General features: G+C 43.0%; 1 protein-coding gene across 1 annotated transcript; it reads right to left on the reverse strand.

The window, feature by feature from the left end:
- Positions 1-912: 912 nt before the first annotated feature.
- Positions 913-9,115, reverse strand: tbx22 (T-box transcription factor 22). Its single transcript, XM_032528192.1, is given in 9 exon segments — positions 913-1,687; positions 1,772-1,857; positions 2,091-2,155; positions 4,321-4,485; positions 5,874-6,048; positions 6,524-6,625; positions 7,802-8,045; positions 8,465-8,656; positions 8,659-9,115. Coding segments are annotated over 9 exon segments (1,599 nt in total). The 5' UTR covers positions 8,690-9,115; the 3' UTR covers positions 913-1,148.
- Between the last annotated feature and the right edge of the window lie 15,138 nt (positions 9,116-24,253).

Consider the following 24,253-nt stretch of genomic DNA (forward strand, 5'->3'; position numbering starts at 1 on the left):
CATTTCCCCCGCTTTGCCTAAACCGCTGTTCCTCGCTCTGCTCTGAGGAGAAGGAGGGAGGGAGGGAGGGAGGGATGGTGCAGGGCTTTGAGTCTGAGATGAAGGCAGTAATTATCACATCAGCGGCTGAACGGGCGTGCCCCCTTTGGTATGGACTGAAACACCCAGCATTATGTTGGCCCACAGTAGGTTTTCATTCCCTGTTTCTCATGGCACACTAGAACTCACTGAGGCCTTCCACACGTCTCCTCACAGCAGCATTGATTTACTGTTGATCCTGGAGCAGTGTTACGATCACAATTACAATAATGATGACAAGGAGCCTTCTTCCAATCTGGTTATAGACTGTGCCTTTAACAAAGGCCTCCGTAGAATAACCCTTTCACCTCCACGCGTCTCTGATTAGTCCTGTTATTGGTAATAAAGTACAGGAATGGAAACTGGCCGCCTGAAACCTGGCAGCTGTGGTTCTTCCCCTAAAACCACACAGAGACCTGATGAGCTCATGTTATTAGTCAGGGGTGGCCAATCCTGACTTTGAGATCGAAAGACACAAAACACGCTTTGTTTTCGTAATGTTTGTCGGGGGCGGGGAGGTTTTTTGCATCATTTCTCATTCAAAACTTCCTGTTGCACGGCAGCATGCGTTTCTGTTTTAAGTGTGTGTTGATGTCATTACTACTGGAAAACAGAGAAAAGGTGTTTCCTCTTTCATTCTGTGATTTTGAAAAATACTTTAATAGGCACTTATGGTCAGTGTAACAGTCAGTCATTAATATTTATATTACATACGTCCGGTCCTATTGCTGTGTGTGAAGTTGTGGAGAAGAGGTTCTGCCCTGCGGTACCAAACCTCATTTCTGTCCCAAATAAAAATCTACATCCTGTCTACATTTCAGTCCAACGTGTAGTTGTGTGTGCAGAGTGAAGAGGAGCAGCTCATCGACTGCTTCAGGAAGAGTTTTTGTGCTGGTAGATCCAACACAGCGTCCAAAACCCTTTTTAAATACAAAAAAACATCAAAACCGCCACAGTTTATTGCTCCTTTGAGTCTTGCTCGAATAGAGAACCGGCCCTCTCTGTTTTGTTGCAACAAGCTCTGGCTCGTTCCACTCAATGGGCCGGAGCCTGAAAGTGCGGTCCGGCTGTCAGAGGCAGTGGTTGGTGGTCGGTTGCCACGGAGACTGGCGCAGCAGACGGTCTGTGGTGTCTTCGGCTAGTTTGGCGTGCCGGGAAATGAGTTGGGGGTTCAGGGGGAAGCTGTAGCGGTAAAGACAGTAGGGGCCTGCAGCGTCAGAGAAGTGAGGGAGGAGAGAAGGCCCCTGAGGGCCGAGGGGGCTGTGGAGGGGGAAGAGGCAGGGGGAGCCCCCCGGAGACCCGTGAAGACACAGGTCCCTACAGTGGGGAGGCTTCTTTGCCTGCAGCGCCGAGAGGAGCGGGAGGTCTGTGAGCGGTGCCAGCGGGGGGAGGCCCCTCAGTCTGTCCACTCCCAGGGAGGAGAAGGCCCTGCTGGGCAGCGGGGATTGGGGGGGGGCGGTGGAAGACTTGCCGTAGAGAGGAAAAGCGAAGGTGTGGAGAGCGGCATCGTGGCAGGAGAGCGCGGAGATGGAAAACGGGGATGAAGAAGAAGAAGAAGAAGATAGGGGGAGAAGAGTCTTCACACTGCCGGTCGGCGACCCCGAGCTCCCTGTCGATAAAAAAGAAAAAAAGAGGTCAGAAACTTGAATCACTAAGACAAAAAAATGGAGTAATAAGAGCTGCAGCACAGTACCTTGGAGCTGTATGGTGAAGGGCTTGAAGTCTAAACTGAGAGGGCCTCTCCACGGATATGATTCCAGCAAGCCATCCAACACTCCCCTACACACACACACACACACACACACTGTAAAAACACTGAAAAATGTCATTGCCGGTATTTAAATATTGATTCTGAGAGGTGTGAAAATCTGCACAACACATTTCAACTTGACTTGAAGGTTTTATGTGGTGTCAAATGTCGGTGGTGGAAGCTTGAATCCCTGTTGGGTCCTTTAGCGGAGCCCTTTCCTGAGCTAAACCCAGGGTGGATGTTTTGGTGAGGTTTGCCGTACCTATTCCTTCCTGGATCTCTGAAGCCCTTGGCAAACGGGTTCCTGTCGATCTTCAGTTTTGTGATCTGGCCCAGGAGAGAGGACACGGACATGGGTTAGAGTGGAACCTGTCGAGCCCTGATGTGTTAAGCTAACAATGAGCTCAGCTTTACAGCTGGAGAGTGGCAGAGCTCGCCCTCGGGGACCGCGTCTCCCAGCAGCACCCAGGGCGATCGGCCATGTCAAACAGGGTTCTTGGAGGTGGTACGGTTTTATTTGGGGCTTTAACGGGCGGCGGGCTCCAGCGGTCGGCCCGGTCACGGCTCGTTATTGGGTTTCTGTAATAACACGTTGGCTGGTCGTAAAATGAGCCCTGATGAAAAGATCTGGCAGTCCCCGCGGACGCCTCTGTTACTGGAGGAGCTGCAGCAACACACACACACACACACACACACACACACACACACACACACACACACACACCACGCACACACTCTCACACACACACACACACACACACCACACACACACCACACACACACACACACTCTCACACACACACTCTCACACACACACACACACACACACACACACACACACACTCTCACACCACACACACACACACACACAACACACACACGCACTACACACGCACACACACACACACACACACACACACACACACACACACACACACACACACACACACTACATACACACACACACACACACACACACACACACACTAGGGGTGGGGGAATAAATTGTACAGCATAGTTGTAGTTAGCAGCAACAATATTTTTAGTGGCAATACTGTATCAATACACAGGTACCAAGTATGGATCGTTATTATATATTTTATATGTGTTGGTCAGTTTGTCCCATTTTGCAGCATTAAAATTGCAGTGATATGAACAAACAGAGAAATTTATCTTTTTAGATAAAACAGATGTTGACAAAGTTTCCTTTTGGGAACGTCATTTGAAATTGGGAAAAATTAGAAGTTCGAAATAAGGTAATAAATTGCAATATTTTGCAGACTATTGCAATATGTTTAAAATTGCAATAATATCGTATCGTGGCATACGTATCGCGATGAAGTCGTATCGGGAGGCGTCTGGTGATCCCTCCCCCAACACACACACACACACACGCACACACACACACACTAGCGGTTTGGGAAAAAATCGACACAGCATAGTATTGCAATATTTTCAGTGGTAATAATGTATCGATACACAGGTGCCAAGTATGGATCTGTTATTATAGATTATATATCATATATGTGTTGGTCAGTTTGTCCCATTTTGCGGCAATAAAACTGAAGTGATATGAACAAATAGAGAAATGTTTCATTTTAGATAAAACAGATGTTGACAAAGTTTCCGTTTGGGAACGTCATTTGAAATTGGAAAAATTAGAAGTTGGAAAAACGTTATAATTGCAATGTATCACAGAATGTTGCAATAGGCTTAACAATCGCAATAGTACCGGGATGATATTGTATCGGGACGTCTGGTGATTCCCACCCCTAACACACACACACACACACACACACACACACACACACCCCCACACACACACACACACACACACACACACACACACACACACACACACACACACACGATCAGAGTGAAGCATTTTAAATTGTTGATCGGCTGAGCGAGGAATACCACGACCTCTGTGTTCTGATATGACAATATATGTTATATATAATATCTAATATGAAACTATCAGAACATAATTCCCCGTACTAAACTGAAAACTAAATTTGACAGAGCTTCCAGACTGACATTGCCTCCTGTTTTTAGAGTGGCAACCTCTGCAGCTAAAGACACATTATTTTAATCAGGCGTTCTTATAAGCACATCGTTGACTGTGTAATGCTTTTGTGTCTTACTGTGATTTACTGTGATTTATTGTGCTTTTTATGATCATCGACTTGTTATGATGCATTTATTTATTTGGCTTGTCAAGCACTTTGGGACTCTGTCTGTCTGTATATGTTTTGTGTTGGACCCCAGGTTATGACTCATTGGGATGCTTAATTAACAATAGACAATAAACTGTGCATGGCCATTGAAAAGTCTTGCTTTCTTAATATTTGTGAATCACATAAAGGATGTAGAATATAAATATGTGACATCAGATGGGCTATGTAGCGGATTCTTCTACAGCGTTTTTAGAGATACAGACATACAACAGAAGCAGCTTAAAGCAGCCAATCAGCCGGCCCGTGCGGCGCTACCTGCTGGTTCTGATAGGCTGTGACCGTGGTGAACTCCGTCTCTGGGAAGGAGACGCTGTGGACGCCTTCAGCGGGCAGGGACTGGATCTGGGACAGGTCCACGCGAGGGTCGTGCCGGATGACGTGCACACGGGGCTTGTATTTATGCATCGACTGGAGAATAATCTGCATGAAGAGATGAGGAGGATATTTCATATTTGACAACAACGTCAGTAACAGTTCATTATTGATAATGACGTTGCGCATTATTTTTCCAATAACTGATTTACAGTTTGGTATGTTAAATGTAGACAATATCCATCACAATTTCCCTCAACTCAATGCATCCCCAAAAGAGACAAAGAGAAGCGACTAACCGTCATAGCCCAGAGAAAAATGTCTTTTCGTTCAAAAAATAAAATCATATTTAACTCTGAAAAAGTGAAATTAGCCAAATGGTTGCTGTCTATTTTTCTGTCAATTAAATAATTCTTTAATTGACTAATTATGCACATTTAAAAACTGTGCAAAATGAGCAAATCATTTCATTTACACAAATGAAATACAATAGGTAATATAATACCAGAACGAAATATGATTTATGACAATGGCATCACAATCACAATCTACAACAACGGAAACGGCTGTTATGTGCAGCAAAACTCACAATTTAACTGAAACGCACTATTCAACAAATACAACTAGCAAAACATCAAATATTATATTCAATGGGTGCATCCAATCAATATTAATTCACTAACCATAGCATAGAAAACAACATGATTTTCTCTCTAAAAACAATAATGTGCATTCTGATTAAGATCTATTTCTCAAACTTTAATTTTGCAGCTTGCTTTTATTGTGTGTTATTCTCATTTTGCACACTTGGTAAAGCATTTTTTTTAATAAGGAGCCAAATTACAAGTCTATACATTTCTATCCATCTATCTATCTATCTATCTATCTATCTATCTATATCTATCTATCTATATATACATTTATGTACATTTATATACATATATATACATTTATATACATATATATACATTATTTGTGTTTATTATGAGCAAAAGAGGCCATATAAAGAGGTAAACTGACCACAGCAACATCAGGGATTATGAGGCTGTTTCTACAATTTCAACTTTCTTCCATACTATAACAATAAATCTCCCAAATGCAGTTGGTTTTATAAACAACAGGATCACGTGAAAAGCCACCTACAGCCCCCCCAGTCACCACATCTGTCACATCTGCATATGACTGAACCATAACAGACTGAATCTGCTGCTCCTTCCCCATGCATCCGTACCATCATTTATATATATATATATTAATTATATATATATATATATATAATATATATTATTATATAATATATATATTAATTATATATATTAATTACAGTTATACACAGATAATCTGGGCTTTTAGAATATCCCATTATGAAACAATGCATTGCACCAGAATGATTAAAAAGAGTAAGAAATAAAAGTGTCTGGCCTGTAGGCCTGCTGGCCACTATCTTTAGACAGGGAGAAAAAGGAAGTACGCGCATGCTCAAATGGGTTACCTACATGTCCCTTGTCGTCCATCTCGTTGTTGGTGAGCTTGACCCGGTCAAAGCTGATGACCTGGCGCATCCACGTCTCTCCTGCGCACGGGGAGTCCGGGTGCACGTAGAGGCGGGGGGAGATGCACGAGTGGTCCGTGTTCCCGGCCACCATCCACTGGGAGCTGTGGTACACGTACCTGCCGGCAGTAGTGGAACAAGTACTCAGATCTCATACTTAGAAAAAAGAACACCACACTGTAAAAAATACTCTGTTACAGGTCAAGGTCCTGCAGTGAAAATGTCACTGATACGTAAAAGTATGTAAGTATCATCAGGATAAAGTACTTAAAAGTAAAAGTACTCAGTGCAGAAACATCCTCACATTTTAGAGACTCGTTTCAGCTGTTGGTCTTAAAAAATTTGTATTTTATATATTTCTGTGTTTCGTATGTAGCGGTGTAAAAAGTAGAATATTTCTCTCTGAAATGTAGCGTAGTAGAAGTAGAAAGTGGCATGAAAAGAAAAGACTCAAGGAAAGTACAAGTACCTCAACATTTGTACTAAAGTACTCGAGTAAATTTGCTTATTAAAATTCCACAACTGCCTGTCGGGGCATACATGTCATTGAATAAACGAATGTTAGATTAATTTAATACACACACACATACACACCTGTAGCGTTTCGAGTCCACTGGCATGACGTCCATGGCGATGTAGTACTGCTGGCACGGGTCCAGGTCGCGCACTTTGACGCGCACAGAGGGGAACATCCTCCTGAGAGAGGCGAGGGAAGAAGCGCAGACACATCATGTTGGATCTTTTTTTAATTCAATATTTAAACTGTCCTTTACACTGGTAAAAGCGCGTCTAGCCGTCCTGGATTTCACATCCTAAACCACACAGAGTCAGTTCAGAGCGACGTTCAGGGTCCTCGATGGGCCACGAGGGCATCCGCCGAGATTTATAACGAGAGTTCTCCGTTATAGAATAAACGGAATCTGGATTTCAGCAGCTAGTATGTCCCAATAACTCATTTCTGGTGGGAAAAGACGGAAAAAAAACATAGCTGAGTGCATGGCCACCTATCAGACTACTGATGAATTTCTTTGAAAATTAAAGCTAAAATTAATTTAATCGACAAATACCCAAGAACATCCATGTGTGACAAGATGTCATTCTGTATAGCCCGTGATTATAAATATGTATTATTTTACATTTCTTCCAGAGCGACTAGAAAATAAAGTTTAAGTCGACAAAATGTAATAATTTAGCAAAATCTACCTCAAATGATATAAAAATGCGCACTATGTATTTTGTGTTCCAAACAAAGCGTAGGATATATTTCAACATGTGCGGGGAAAAGTTACCAAAGAACCAAGAACTACACCAGTTCTGGTGCATTCTGCCTCATATTTTTTGAAACTGCTGACTTTCGGAGCCGTTTTACACCTGATAAACGCGCACCTGTGACCGCAGAACAGCTCATGGAAATAGTCATATCACTGATAAGGACCTATCCAGACTGTAGTTCCTGTATAACTGACACTTGTACACGGGAACTAGCATTCATGACGGACTGAGAATTACATTTTCTTTTATCAATATAACAAAGGTTTCTAGGCCCTCCTTATTTAAGCATTACGGCCCAGAGTGCAGTGTGGGGCCTGATCTTGTTTCGTGTGATTAAGGTGACCTTTGTAAAGTTTTTGTTCATCATAATATATCAATATATATTTTTAAAGAGTAGAGGACACGATTCAAAAAATCATTTTGTCATGCACATACAATCCAAATCATTTTATTATAAATACGCACTGCCTGTCAGATATTGTTCCTTTTGTTCCTTGATATGTAGCTTTGAAGTTTAAAAGTTTTAATAGAAACAATGCATAAAAGCCTGGAATAAAGCATCTCCATGTCCGCTGCAGATCCTTTATCCAGACTTAGTACCTGCCAGCTTTGGTTATGATCATCTCGGTTCCGATCTCATAGAATCTCTTCCACAGCTCGGAGCCCTGCAGCTCGACCCGGACCTCTCTGTCCGGGCGGTAGTCCCTATCCTTCGGCGTGCTCTCCTCTCCGCTGGGCTCAGCCCCTGATCTGAGAGTCGGTCTCTCCGGGTCACCGGATGGGTCCTCTGCCCTCCTCGGTGTTGAACCTGCTTTCATCTGGCTGACTGGATGTTCCCTCAGGCCTAGAAAGGGACAAATACTCAGATGAGTGAGCACTGAGAAAAGAACCTAAATGCAATTTTGGAACCGTTTGTTTTCTAAAATCAGAGCTGAAACTTTAACTTTTTGATTAAAAGAAGCTGGTATAGTCTTATAAAAAGGAACAGATATTTGCTCCACTTTGACATCTGACATGGAGAATATTTGCTAATTTTTTTTCCCCTAAAAAAAATGAATTTGATCTTTTTGTTTTTTAGCTAAAATACAAAATATAAAGACAATTTGATTTGTGAAAATTGAAGGATAAAAATATGTCTGATGAAGCGAAATAACTTGCAAACTGCCGATGGTGGATTGTGTTTTATTGTTCCATCTTGTGCGTAAAAGTGTGTAAATTACAGTAATGAGGTGTTCTCGATACCCAGCAGTCCCTCTGCCTCACCGGGGAAGATGCTCGTATCGCTGCCGGTGTCTCCAGCTGAACTGGACTCGTGTCCCTCCGACACTTTCATCCTCTTGCAGGGTTTCCCGACCAGCGCCTCCACCGAAAACGCGTGAGCCCGGGAACTCAGACCCTGCATCTTGGCGAAAGATCCCGTCTTTCTCCGCGTCGTATATCCGTCTGAACTTTGATTTGTCCCGCACAGGACTCAGTGTCCCAGCGCATTCAGGGCAGGACGGGGTAGAACAGGCAGCAGCAGAAGCAGCACCTCAGGGAGCCCCTCTTCTCTTCTCTCGCGACTGCTCGGTGACGCTGCGTAATTGATCCGGTGCCTTCCCATGTGTTCTCCGAGACGCGCGCCCTCATCCGAAATCCTTGATTATCGGCACGCCTCTCTTCCTCACTACAGTATTCCCCTCTCTCCCCCAATCCGTTTGTGTGTCTCCCTTTTCCGCTCTGCCTCACAGAGGGCTCGTTCCTCTGGTTCCCCTCCGCGCGTCACAGAGAGGGAGGGAAGAGCGCAGCGTGCATTCCTCCACACGGGTCTGCGCTGCAAAACATATCCATCACGATACGTATCCAGGCCTTAAATATAGTTTCCTGAGACAAATGACTAATAAATATTAAAATTAAAACCGTTCTCTCTAAAACAAGCACGTTTTGTTACGACTTTGAAACGATGCAACATAAAGCAGATTATCAGTTTCTATCAACAGATGCAATTCGATTCAAAACTGTCTTTTAATTTAGTTAATTGCAAGTTAGCAAGTTGCGATGACCAATCAGCAGCCATTTTCACCAGTATTTGTAAAATAAAACTTATGAGACTCATAAAACTCTAAATATTTCTTGCAGTGTGCGCGTGGTGTCAGTGGCCTTTAGCATCCAGACCAGCAGCAGCAGCATCTTTACGCGCGGGGCCACTGTGGCATGGGGACGGTAAATACAATATATAATATGACATGTGATATCATGCAAGTTCACTTGGTTAAAAATGAAATGTGTGAGTGGTAGGCCGCAAAATAATAAGGTCAGAAAAAAATAAAGCTGATAAAGGAATTTCTGATTGAAATCTACAATGTGATTCATTGAAAAAGCTCATTTTTCTCCATATTTAGCACAAGCAAGCTCTTTGATTGTCTGTGTTGCTTCCCTCCATTTGGACACACATCCCATAGATAAATAGAAGGAACGTTTTAGAGCGCTGGAGGGGGAGTCAAGGCACAAATATTTAAGTCTTTTAATTCAGACCATGTGGAAGGTAAAATATCTCCCCGAAACCCGCTGCGTTTCTGTTGAAGCTAACATTTCCTATATTAATTTGAAGGCTTTCCTTAAAGCGGTCGCTTGTCTCCCGTTCCTCCGGTATAGAAGTGGGATTTTTTTTCTTTCTTCTTCTTCTTCTTCTTTGCGGTGCCCGGTGAGGGTGTGCGCCAGTCTGGTTCTCATAAGTGCGGAGATCAGATGGAGTTCGGCGCACAGGGGAGAACTGGTCCGTAATGACAGCTCGGGATTATTACATTACTGCTCGACATGAAATAGATCCGCTTTACACAAATACAAGTCAGCGAAGGCTCTATTTAAAATGTTTTTTAATCACATGATATAATTGCTGTAAGGAGAAAACAAATGAGGGCTGTGTTTACGGCACGCTCGGTTTGCTTGGTGATGGAAATCTCTGACAACAGCCGGGAAATGGAGAACTATGACCAACCGGAATCGCATGCGCTCTGTCATCATAACCTGGTTCAGGACTGCGGCCTGGATTTATGTTTATCCTTTCCTAACTTGTCGTTTTCTCTCAATACTGTAAAAGCGCAACAGAAATGACTATATATACTGTCTGTGTGCGCGCACAGGCCTGCTGCTGCCTCCCACTGAAATAGATAGAAATAAGCACGCGTCGTTTGGAGAGATTATTTTTTTTTTCCGTGTTGTCTTCAGCAGTCAGCTCATAAATCTTCGTCATGGGATTATGGGATGTCAGCAGAGTGATGCCTGGCTCTGCTGAACCAAACAGGAAGCTGCTTCTAGTTGCTTTATGAGTCTTTATGATCCAGTGCAAAGCTGCATTTGTCTCGTTCAGAGATGTCGGGCACACATGTTTCCTCTTATAGGACACAATGCGCACGCCTGGCGGAAATAAGAGACTTAAATCCAATTTAGCACGAGCCTCAGGTTTCTATTAATGCGGAAGTTTGATGAGCCGCTGCAATTAGGGCTTTCCGATCATTTAGCGCCTTCAGGCCCGCTCTCATGCTTTTCATTTGCGTCTCCACGGCCTAATTAATAATCATTGGTGGATAATTGGTTAGTAATTGAAACCTATGGTGGGCTTTTGAATGCACCCACAAACTGTAGACTATAGGCCCAAGTGTCACACACATTAATCTTGGAGATAAGTTAAACTTTGGTTGGGTAAGTTGCTATTTATGAAATATGACTTTCATGAAGTCAATTTTTTTTTTTCCTATTTCAATAGGAATTTTTTTGTTGTGTGTAGCTGAAGGCTGGTGCCCAACGAGTAATTATGAGTGTGTATGTATGTGTGTGCATGTGTGTGTCCGCGTGTTGTGTGTGTGTGTGTGTGCGCGTGTTGTGTGTGTGTGCGTGTGTGTGTGTGTGTGTCTGTGTGTGTGTGTGTGTGTGTGTGTGTGTTTATAAGCAGGCCTGTCTGTCTGTTGCTCAGTGCTGAGTGGATGTGACGGGCCCCCTGATGGTTTGTTTTAAGTTGAAACACTGAGCTGAGCAGTTTGTGTTTGTCTGTGTGTGTGTGTGTGTGCGTGTTTGTGTGTGTGTGTGTGTGTGTGTGTGTGTGTGTGTGTGTGTGTGTGTGTGTGTGTGTGTGTGTGTGTGTGTGTGTGTGTGTGTGTGTGTGTGTGTGTGCGTGTGGGAGGGTTATTCTGGGCATGGGCAGCTGGAGCGGATGCCCGCTCACTGCCAAACGTCAAACTTCCACCACCCGTACGCTGTGACATATGTAAAGTGTTTGGGTACAGAACGCTGTACACACTTAGTGTACTCTGGCCCTAATGGGATGTGAGACATGGACGGAGGCTCACCTGGAAAACACACTCTACACACTGAGACAATGATGTGCTAATTGTTTCCAACACCGGTTACATAAATGTGATCTTGGATTTCAAGTTTAGGCTACATATGGGGCTGTTTGTTAGTTATGCATCTCATTACTGACTGCTTCTTTTTACCTTACATATACAGTGGCAGAACATCCTGAGTTGATGTGAAAGAAAGACGAAGAATAAGATGAGAGCAGGCCACCGTTCGAGGCGTTTTACAACACGACCGATTACAAAGTGACACATTCCTGACATGTCATCAGCTCCATGGTGTGTGTGTGTGTGTGTGTATGTGTCACATCTGCTACTCATAACCTCCTTCTTGTCCATCTCTCGGGGGGTACAGCTGTCTGAGGCCCTGGTCTGTGGACTCCCTGCAGGGATCCTCTCTCTCTGTGCAGAAGCAGAGTCTCCTCCTGGCTTCTGCTTGTGCAGCAGCTCTACTGGGAGAGGCAGCGAGACGCTGATCACATCCTTTCTCCGCCAGTAGCAGTTGATTGACTGTGTCTGCCTACACAGTTGCATCTTTCCTTTAGTTTTTGTTGTTGAAACGCATCCAAATTTTCTCCTCCAATCAGCTGTTACTGAGATATATTGGATTTGGCTGCTCATGACGAGAGACCAGAGTTTAGGATGTTTGCTGCAGCCTTCTTATGAAATAATCACTTTCACTTGAATAATTCTTGCCGTCTGTCACAGCTTCTGCAAATTATCCACACCCTCCTCTATCGAGCAACCAGTCAAACTACTTGTGTAGCAGTTACAGATGAGACAGTAAAATAAGAACATGATAGAGACTAATGTGCATTAACAGGAATGTAAAGATGTAAGATTAAAATGTGAATCAAAACAACAAAAATGGCTATAAGTGACATGTTCCTGTAATGGGTAATTTGGTTTATTTTCATGCAATCTCACATACACCTGCTGCTGCAATAAATATAAGGGTAAAAAACCTGAGGCTGAAAAGCATACTCTTTTTTATCCCTAACCCTAAAACATAAAAAATCAGCCCTGCTGTGATTAATGTGATTTGGGACTGTATGAAAAATACACAATCTCTTTAAAGATATCAACACTCAGCTGCTCTCGGATCCTCATATTGGGTGTAATTTCTAAATTCATTGCAGCCATTGTAAAGCCTGAAAAAGAGAAAAAAAATTCTGAGGTTGCTACTGGGGGGATCACCAGACGCCGCCTCCTGATACGATATCATCACGATACATGTGCCACAATACAATGTTATTGTGATTTTAAACATATCGTGATATTCTGCGATATATTGCAATTTCTAACCGTTTTTTCCAACTTCTGATTTTTTTCAAATGATGTGATTCAAATAATGTCCCCAAAAGGAAACTTTGTCAACATCTGTTTCAGACGAACTGACCAACACATATATTATAAAAGATCGATATTTGGCACCTGTGTATTGATACAGTATTGCCACAGAAAATATCGCGATACGATGCTGTGTTGATTCCCCCCCCCCCTAGTTGCTTCTCCTTTCCCGCTGGCAGCACTCTGCACTCTGCTCTCTGGGTCTCTGGGCTGGCGTTTTGAGGAGCTGGGCACGAGGCTGGTACCCCCCCCCCCCCCCCACCCCCCTGCCCACAGTGTAGGAAGATTTAATGGCTCATGTGCCACGGCATCCAGCCTTCACTGGCTCCTTCTGCCCCAGCCTGGCCCGGGTGGGTAACAAGGGATGAGGGCAGGGGGAAAACAGGAGAAGAGAGTAACATCTCAGCCAAGACACAGCCTCCTCCTCTCACCACAAGTGTGTTGTGAATTATCTTCTCTCCCCTCCCTCTTTCTTCCTCTCTATCCCTTCCTAAGCCTTTGGTTATCCCTTGCTACTCACCCTCTTCCTATTAAACACATATAGATCTTCATCTGTCCGCAACGCTTTCAGGAAGCCCGCTGTGAATCCGCCTCCATGGCACATTCATCTCACTTGTTTGGATAGCTAATTCTTTTTGATGAAAATTGCCTTTTTTCTCTCTCTCTCTCTCTCTGCCGTTCTCTTCCTCTCTCTGTCTCTCCCTGACTGCCAGTGACTTGTGTGGTTAATGGCTGCGGTGAAAAGAAACAAAAACAGCTGTAATTGATAATGAGAATCAGACTCTGCATGTGAGGCTCTCAGTCCAGCGCCTAGTCTCTCCTCCCCTCGTCAGCTCCTGGGAGCGATGGTCCAGACGGGCAGCTCTGCCAAGCAGGACCCTTCCCAGACAGATGTCAAGGGGTGGAAAACTAATCCACAGGGTGTTGGAGTGTTTTTTCCTAATACCATAATGTGTAACTTGCACATTCTGTTGGACTGTTGGGATAAAATAAGCATAAGGGCGAACCATGCCAGCACTCTAACGCACTTTCAGGCCGTTAGCTGACTGAAGCGAGAGTTTGAAACGTGTTGAGGTCTTCTTTTGCTGTTGTTAACATGCATGGTGAGGGCATGTAGTAATTATTAGGGGGACACCATCGTTTTGTGCCTGTGGGAGGTTGTTGACGAACCCCACGGTCGCACACGTCATTATCTGTTTCTGTCCAATTGATCGCAATCATTGTGAACACAAATATTTTTTATCAAAGCTTCGCCGCGACGGAGGGGAATTATTTTTAGATTGCCCTGATAAATGAGGGGTTTCATATATCTGGATGTGGTCGTGGGGAGAGAGAAGAGTGAACATTTAGGAGAAAAGAGTTGGACAAAAAAAAAAAAACTGGCAGAGCAACAAAAGCTTATACAACAACGTGAAAAATCTGCAGTTCTTTAACAGTTAGCTTGTCATTTTTATTTGCCTCTTCAGATGGTGGCAGCGGTTGTCTTTCAGGCCGTGCCAGCTGGGATTGGCTGCTGGCTGGAAGGCGCAGGCCTGGCCCCGGGTAGCACTCTTATTATCATCACCACACACTGTAATTCACATGTCAATCACAGCTCAGAGCAGCGCAGGGCCGAGGGGAGAGGGGCTGGTTGGAAGGGGCCGCCGACTGGGGGGATGGCACGCTGAATACTTCCAGCAGGCCCTAATCGGACCTTTCATTCCCTCATCTCTGCAGAATGGGCTTGGATAGGTGTATGATTGGGCTGGACTGGCTGCTGTAAGATTACAAGCGACCTCTGAGGAAGGCTAAACTGTCACAGTTTGGCCCGTCTGGCCTGGCCCGAGCTAGACCCTAGCTGGGGAAGACAGGATGAACCGAGAAAACAAGAACAGGGGAAACAGGGATAATCTAGCAAGAATTCCATGATTTTAAGCCAACCATCACTAAAAATGTCTATTTAGAGCAGTTGGTCAGACTGTAGTTATGGGACAAAGAGTTATAGGAAAAAAATCTTTGTATCCATTAAATGATTTGGTAAGAATGAGAACGGTGGCTTTTGAATTAGATGTCTCTTAATACCAGTGTATTTTAACTTTTTCTTATGTTTTGGTAAATTTGTGTTTCTTTTTGATGTTTTCAACACTACGTAACACCAACTTATTAACTTTAGTTTTACAGTTATTTTTGGAATTTATGGTCAATAAACCTCATTTATAGGAATTTATACCTAATGTTTGAGTTAGAAAAGCAGAAATTAGGAATTATTGAGACTAAAATTAAAGGAATGGATGTTGATGGATAATCACAGACTGGAACATGTCAACTTTCACTCAATGCTATTTCAAAAACACTTCAATTTGTTTTCAAATGCTATAAAATTAAATAAGACCCAGAATTAATGAAAGTAGAGATTTGTTCTTGGCAAAGAGCGTTGTGTGGAATCAGTCGTGTTTTTTTTTTGGGAATTAAAAAGAACACTGACATAGGACAACGGGTCAATTTGACCCGAGGACAACATGAGGACAACATGAGGACAACATGAGGACAACAGGCGGGTTAATAAAAACAGGTCGCACCACAAACGTATTATGTAGAGATTGGTTGTTACCTATACTAACAGCCAGATTTCATAGCTATCTGAAGTAATGCTGGCTGACTGACAGGACTGACGCTATAGGCTAATGTTAGCTTGCTAATACAGAAAGACTTGTTAAGGCTAATAGGCTAATGTTAGCTTGCTAATACAGAAAGACTTGTTAAGGCGCCGGCACACCAACCCGATTATCCGCCGTGGGACAGTCTGTCGAGGTCGGAGACTTAGGTTTGTATTGTTTGGTGTGTTGTGTGCTGTCGCTACTCGGGGGAGCCGTCGGCCTTCATTTTATCCGACCAATCTGATTGGTGGAGTGCTAGCCCCTTGACTAGCAAATCAGTGCACGTGAACACTTACTGGAAATGACGCCTCTCAAAATCTGAACAACAACTTTCAAAGTGACCTTTGTCGATCAGAAAAACAGACCGACTCAGCAACGGCACGGCCATTTTGTCGCTTAAAATGTTTTCAGAAACACGTTTCAGTGAACTAGTTTTGTAAAATGTGCCATTGTATTCTGAACAAGCCGTCATGATGGTCTGCTTTAAAAAAAAAAAAGAGAGAAGCCAGACCCATGGGAGGTGTTCGTCATTTCCAGTTTTCATATTTTGGGCGACAATACAGATTAGCGCCGCCTGCTGTTATGGAGACGTATTACTTCTCGGGTTTGGAATAATTAACTGACATGCAGCATGACCTGACACATGATTAAAATTATTTTATTAATGTTCAACTGGGAAGACTTTAGGTTACATTTCACCAAAATAACATACATAACTAAGATTTCAAAACATTGTGCTACATGATGTGGCTAATAATGTCAGCTAGATTCGCCCCATGTAATGTTTTATATTCTGCTGGAATAGCCTACTACTAACTCTGAAACACACATTTCCAATTTTTGTTTGGAACTTAAATAGGGCATAGATCAACAGATTTACCGATGACAAGTCTCCACAAGCTTAAACCTTCTTTATGTTTTTATGGTGCAACACAGTTTATTAATTCCCTAGTTTGAAAACTATCAAGTAACTTGCTAAGAGTTTAGGAAGGAGTTCACACACAAACCCACACATCATTTCTTGTGAAAGCCATCAGCAGTGATGCACTGTGACACAACACCTGTGGACATGAAAATCCATGTACGCGTTAATGGTTCTGACACTGATATCTGTAGAAACTAATTAATCCTGCTACTGCAGCACTGCAGTCAGCAGAGAAAAAATCCTTCAACATCTCTTTAGTCCTACCCAGAATGTCCTCGTATGTACAGTATACAAAAACAATTTCACTTTTCTGACTTTATTCCTACCCCAAGAGACTTCCTGCAGCCCTGCAGAGACACTATAATTTAAACGCTGCCGAAATGGGAACTCAAAAGACAACATGCTATTTCAATCAAAAGCCGAGTTCTAGCCCCATCATCCCGCCTGCCAAAGCAAAGTGTAACTCTCACACACACACACACACACACACACACACACACACACACACACACAGAGCTCGTCTGCCAACGTGTGGTTTGCATTCACGATGCCTTAATGCCTTGTGGTTAGTGCTCTATCGGGGCCATGAGAAATGATTTATTAGTGGCTCCCGCCTGTATTTATAGATAATGAGCCTCCGTCAGTGTTAATAAAAAGATCCATTCTCACCCGGGAAACACAGCACCTCTTTAAGGGATAACCGCCACTGCTAAACAATAGCTCATCCTCCAAAGATAGCCTTGTGGAGCGTGTATTTAGCAGTTTGTAAAAGTGTATGCATGTATGTGGTGGTGGGGGGGGGGGGGGGGGGGGGGGGGGGGGGGTAAGATAGTGAAAGGCTGGAGCAGGAGAAACAATCCCACTGTCTTTCTTACACTAACACAGGCTCATTCATTAAAGATACACATTGATCTTCACTCCGAACTTTCCCATTATTGTTGCAGTCAAGTTTTTCAGTTGCTCCTTCTCTACAGGCTCTCCATTGATCCATTTTCATAGACGCTGGTGTTGGAAATAGCCATTCCTTTTCACTTCATTTTCATTTCATCATTCAGGCTTAGATGTTGGAAAACAGTGTAGCAGCATGAGTAAGTGTTCCCCTCGTAGGCCTACGTCCGCACTTTTATCTGTCTATATGTCAGTCACATGTACAAGTGTGTGCGTGTGTGTGTGTGTGTGTGTGTGTGTGTGGTGATGATGAGGATGAAAGGTAGACGTGGAGACACATGAGCACTCTGGCGGTGAAGTGTGTTTGTGTGACATCATTCTGTCTCCCTCTGGTTCCAATCAGCCCATCCTCCCCTGTTAATGACACCTGATAGATTAATGACTGATAAAGAGTGTGTGTGTCCCTGTGTGTGTGTGTGTGTGTGTTTCGTAGGGGCCCACAGAAAGCCCGCAATCAGACAGCTCTCAAATTAGCGCTCCATAACTACATCCTGAGCAGGGCTTAGACTTCTGAAGCGCAGGAAAGTCCTTCCAGACAATCAGACACACACACACACACACACACACACACACACACACACACACACACACACACACACACACACACACACACACACACACACACACACACACACACACAGTATATCACATCACATTTGTCTTCTTTCTAGCATGGTGAACTTTGACATGGTGAGAAGCAGGGGTGGTGTTGGGGATGTCATCAATTTTAGCAGCTTACTCTCATATCCTCCAACCCTCCCCCGTTGAAAAGCATGCGCACACACACACACACACACACACACACACACACACACACACACACACGCGCACACAGTATAAGTATACTTATAAACAATGATGCTTTCAGGTATCACAGGTCATGTCAAATCATCCAACCTCGTAAAGGACCACACATTCATTTTAGCGTCCATACACAGAGTACCTCAAGCTTGTTTACTTTGAAGTACTAGTATTATTTACATAGAATTCATGCAAGCCAAGTATTACAACATGCTTTACAAAAACACATTAAAAATTTGATCAAGTTGCAAGAAGAAAAACAAACAAAAAAAGTAATATAAATACAAATGCATATACTGTATATGTATACAATTTAGAAAAAAAGCCTGTATGCATATCATTTCCAATAAGACATCCTAACCTGTAACTTATAACCAGTTATCTGCAATTATGGTTAAGGGTGTTTTATAAGGTGTTTTAGATTTAATAAGCCATTGACCCTTTGGCCTGAGAATATTCTCCTCAACTGTGAATAAAACCAATTCAATCAGGAGAAACATTGTTGCAGATATAAAACAATGTTTTGTACAGAGTCTTTGGGGATTAGACTCCATTGTTAAAAGTATTTTAAAGGGGTAGAGAAGCCATACATATTCTCCCCCCATTTTACACACAACATCTTGACATGTCACACGGTTTTTTGAAACATCTCACTCAAAGAGCAAAGCTACACACTAAATCTCCAAAACCTTAAGATAATTCTCAGCCTTTCACTCAGTTTTCAATTACACTACATACAATTCTCTACCTCTTCTTCTCTACCTCTATTCTCTACCTAAGACACAACAATCCATCAGAAAGGTTAGACTCGCTTTCCTTTTCCAAACACAACCTCTCAAAATGCTACACTTATTTACCACGTCACACACCCAGTCCCCACATGTGCAAATATTAATTGCTTATCTGATCACGGATCACTGCTTTATTATAGGCCTATACGTAGGTCAAAGGTCAGATTACCTGTTTGGAAGAATGGAGGCCAACACTGAACAGAGAGCAAGGGGAGGAGGAGAGAGAGGCAGGGGACGACAACGAGGACAAGTTTGGGGAGGAAGAGTTGGACTAGGACGAAGGCAAAGAAGAGAAGGAAGGAGAGCCATCAGACGTCCCCTAGACTCATACGAAAACACACACACACACACACCAGTGTGTGAATATGTGTGTGTGCTTATCTGATGAGCAGGTGCACCTTGTATGGCAGCCTCGGCTACAGTGCATACATGTGTGTGAATGTTGTCTTTAACATGGAAAAGAGCTTAGTTGTTACCATATGCAACAAATATGAACACACACACCTTATGTGCATAAATGTGTATGAATGTTGTCTTTTATTTGGAAAAGAGCTTAGTTGTTACCATATGCTACTGTTGCTACTGTTACAACTAACAATTAACAGTAATGTTACACCAAATAAATATTTTCTGCATTGTAGTTTACACTGTACTTATCAACCCCTCTCAGAAAATTCCTTTTACTGTAGAACATTGGATGGAAATATAAGGCTTTGAAAGACAAAAGAACTTTGGATTTAGAACTACAGTGTGTACATGGTATAACCAAAAATGTACTATTATGAATGAACATGTTTGCCATTTGATGCGAATGCTTCATTTTGAGATGTGTTTATGGCATTTTGAATGTAGTTTTTCATTTTGAAGGAAATGTGAGACATTTTGCATTTGCAGTTTTGGGAATTATGTGTAAAAAAGGAGACATAGTTTTGAAGCGGTTGTAAAAAAACTGTGATCCTTAGTCTTCTACTCCTGAAGTAAATGGGAGTGTACATTTTTCCAAATTTTCCGGGATATGCACCAACGGCCCCTTCCCTAACCTGTACAAGCTAAAACCTTATTATGGGCCCTTTTGAGTCCAGGTGGGACTCTAGCATTATGGATGTCAGCCATAAGAGTTTTGCTTTGTCAGTGTGCAATAAAGAAGCTGGAATAAAAAGCCTTGAAACAACCTCTGTGTCATATTTGAAGAAAAAATGCAGCAGAGTTTATCATCCTCAATGGGGAGTGTGTGTGTGTGTGTGTGTGTGTGTGTGTGTGTGTGTGTGTGTGTGTGTGTGTGTGTGTGTGTGTGTGTGTGTGTGTTTTCTGCTCCTCCTGTGAACCTGACAGAGGTGACGTCATTGAATCTGGAAGTGATTCGACCAGGCTATGATGCTATTGGCCACGATTCAGAAGAGTGTGTGTGTGTGTTTGTGTGTGTGTGTGTGTGTGTGTGTGTGTGTGTGTGTGTGTGTGTGTGTGTGTGTGTGTCCTGGTCTAAAGTCAACATGGCCAAAGCGTACATGTAGCGCTCTGGAGCGGTCTCATGATAATGAGGTAATTTCCCCAGAGTTTAACCCTCAGGAACATAACAGACATGCGTCCATTTCCATCCCTCCATTCTTCTCTGTGCCCTTTCATCCCTTTTCATCCTATTTCATTCTTCCACGTTTCCCTTTCTACCTGCGCCAGTTGCTTACCTTACGTTGTCTTTAATCACATCCATGTGTGAGCCACCTTTTTTCTTTCTTCCTGTCATACCTTTTGTCCTCTCCTTCCAACCAAGGCTTCAAAAATCCTTCTTCTTTTGGCTTTTACCTCTTCTTTGACACGTCAACAGTCATCCCTTTTGAATATAATATAATATAATATATGTACTGTAGCTATACATAACTTATATTCCATGTTACATCATATATTATTTTAGCCTGAATAAATGACTATCAAATATTAGTTATCAATTAGTTTGTTAAAAGAAGTGAAAGAGAGTAACTTTCAGGATTATCATGAACTTCAATTTACTCTAGGCTAGTTATGCAATAAAAGTTTACATGTATGAGTATCACTGAATGAAAACACTACACATTTCATATGCAGAGGTTACTTGTTACCAAGTATTTACACCCAGTAACAGCCGCGTGTTACAAGCTAACTACTGTCAAAGCTAACAAAGTTAGCTTGTGGATATATAGCCCTTAGAGTGAGGAGTAAAAGCTAAGCTAATATGAACGGTGATGAATCTCAACCAGCACTTCATCAAATGTAGTGCAATGACAATTTAAACTGGAAATATTTTAAATTACTTTTCACAAAAATGACACAACATACATCAAATTGCAAAAAGCCATGATAGTAACCTTTGGCTACAAACACCAGCTAACAAAAGGCTAGCATACACAGATGTTTCTGAACTGGAATACACATCTCTACTGACTAGTTTAATAGTTTACTATACTGTACATGTATCTATAAGCTTATTTTTGGTAAGAATACTACAGTTTGTGATGTTTCTAGCTAATGGCTAACACAGTATTAAAGTTAGTAACGTTAGCTAATGGTGCAACACACATTAGCTACTGTGGCTAAAAACAAGCTAATAGTGACAAAGAACTTGGTGCTTTGCACACAAACTTAGCTGGCACAACCCAATCCTGATATTTATTATAATGTTACCCCCCCCCCACCCCACTACCCCTCCAGAGCGCTTTCAGCATGAAATTATGACATGTCCCTGAGGTGAGCCAAGCTGAGAGGATGAAGACAGGGGGACAGGCCGTGCTACGGGAGAGCGAAGCTAGCTTTAGAAGCTGATACTCACAGGAAAGACTCATTTGTCACCCTTGTCTCAAAGCCACATGTGATTGCCAAAAGTCTGTGTGTGGCGGGGCAAGGATCACGAGAGTGTGATGCACGCTGATTTTTAGGGGGGGAACCAAAAGGGGCTTTAGACATACCCATGAGATCTGCATTGCTGTTTCTTTCTTACATTTTCTCCATCTTTGTCTGGGCTCTGTTTCTCTCTCTCTCTCTCTCTCTCTCTCTCTCTCTCTCTCTCTCTCTCTCTCTGACCACTAAATGTTCTCCCACTCAAGGCACATAGTGATTATGGTGGGTCCCCATGAAGACCTGTCAGTGACGTTATGAAGCACTAAGCAGTGTCTAACTTTTTGGTTCAACGCAACTCTGTGGCCAGCTGTTACCATTGCAGTTTTGGGTCTAAATATGTGTGTGTGTGTGTGCGTGTGTGTGTGTGTGTGTGTGTGTGTGCCTGTATTGCATGTAGGCTACTGTAAGACTTGGGAAGCAGTGAAAGGGACAAAGTCATTTGTCACTTGCGGCTTCACATGTCTGGTTTTAAAATTAATGACAAATCTATGAGGTGTGTGTGTTCATATTTGTTGGCTTATGTGCGGGTGATGTCATGCATGAGAGCATCTTTTTCTCACACTTTGAGCCAGCTGTGCCCCTGCAGACTTTCTCAATTTGCTGACATTGCAGGCAAGAAGTGTGTGTGTTTGTGTCCACATGTGTGTGTATTTGTGTTGCTTTTATTGGACGTTTTGCTGCAGACCACAGGGAAACACTGGCATTCATATTCCATCATACACGCCTGCCATCCACCATTATGACGCACGCTGGCTCTGTGTGCCTGTGCACAAAAACATGGGTGTCCACTTGTGTATGTTTTGCTCTTTTCAGTCTGAGAGGCCCAGAAATTCTACCTTGCAGACTTGAGATGTAAACTGGATGGACGGCGAGTTTAATCTGCTGTTAATCAGCTCCTCGGAAAACTCACTCAAGCATCAGACACCGCCGATTGCTCTGCCTCTCCTTGTAACTCCCTCTCTGTGTTTTCCCAGTCATCACTTTACTCTCCCCCAGACCCACTCCATGTCACCCCCCACCTGCCTCCACGCTTCTCGCCCCAATCATCCCTGGTTTCCCTGTGGAACGAGAGTGCGGTCGCCTCCTGGCTCCCTCTCCTGCTTTTTTCCCCCCCCTCTTCCTCTGTTGTGTGTGATGCCGAGAAGCCCTCAGGATTAAATCTAAGTCTTTTGTTTATCATCTCAGCTATTACTCCTAATGCTGGCTCTCCCTCTCTCTTACTGCGTGTGTGTGAGTGTGTTTTCCACGCATGCATGTGTGGGCAAGCTCTCAGATCAAACACAGTGTAAGGCGAGCCCATAAACAAGCCTTCACAACCACTTAGGGTTTTCAGGGAGAGATGGGTTGGAGGGGGCGTGCACGGAGGGGGGGTTAGGTACAGAAATCAGCTGCTCTGTTTATGTACCTTTCAGTGGTGATTACCGGTCCAATCTGTCTGTTTAACAGAGGAAATATCATACTCTTGCAGAGTGCGTGTGTGTGCTAATATGTGTGTGTTTGTGAGCAGGGAGATGCATGGTACAGTTGCAGTGCAGAGGGCTGGAGCGATGCCATGGAGTTGCGTGGACTTAGAGCGCTGGTGGGGCAGTAGGCGAAGTGTTTATTTACTCATACATGCAACCTTAACTGAGTCAGGAGAGTGAAAGCAGAGGAAGCAGAGGGCCACCACAGACCAGCGCGTTGAGGATATGTGTCAGACACACTGTACAGCATAGCCTTGGCACTGGCCTGTGTTTCCACACAGTGCAGTGAAGGCGGTGTACTGTGTGTGTCAGTGTGAGTGGGCAGACACACTGGCAGGTAGTACCCAGTCTGGAGGAGGGGAAGTATTTACAGACTCAATTTACAGAGTGGAATATTCACAGAGATGAATGGACTACTCTATACACTCAAAACATTATTTGCATTACATTACAGTGCACTCTGTGCAGAATTGAGTCATGTTTGTGTCATGTGGTGTACAGAATCAGAATCAGAATCAGCTTTATTCGCCAGGTATGAGGACACATAAGAGGAATTTTTCAATATGAACAGTATGAACATTAAGAACATTATAAACAGTTGTGAAATAGGAAATGAGAATGATGAATAAATAACAACTAATAAGTGAGAAATGAGAATGAGAATGATGACTCATCATTCCCACTCTCACATCTCAATTACATATTTTATTATTTATTCATCATTCTCATTTCCTATTTTTCAGAACGGTCCATATGTTCATAATGTTCATACTGTTCATATTGTAATATAATAACATAATACTATTTTATCCCAGTAGCCTTGCACTACGCACATTTAAATTATTGTATTGTTCTCTTCATTGCACTCATGCCTCTATATTGTTTCTGTTTCTGTTTAGAGTTTGTATATATTGTGTATATATTAGTGTGTATATT

This window comes from Etheostoma spectabile, chromosome 10, assembly GCF_008692095.1.
Source record: "Etheostoma spectabile isolate EspeVRDwgs_2016 chromosome 10, UIUC_Espe_1.0, whole genome shotgun sequence".
In the NCBI taxonomy this organism is placed as follows: domain Eukaryota; kingdom Metazoa; phylum Chordata; class Actinopteri; order Perciformes; family Percidae; genus Etheostoma; species Etheostoma spectabile.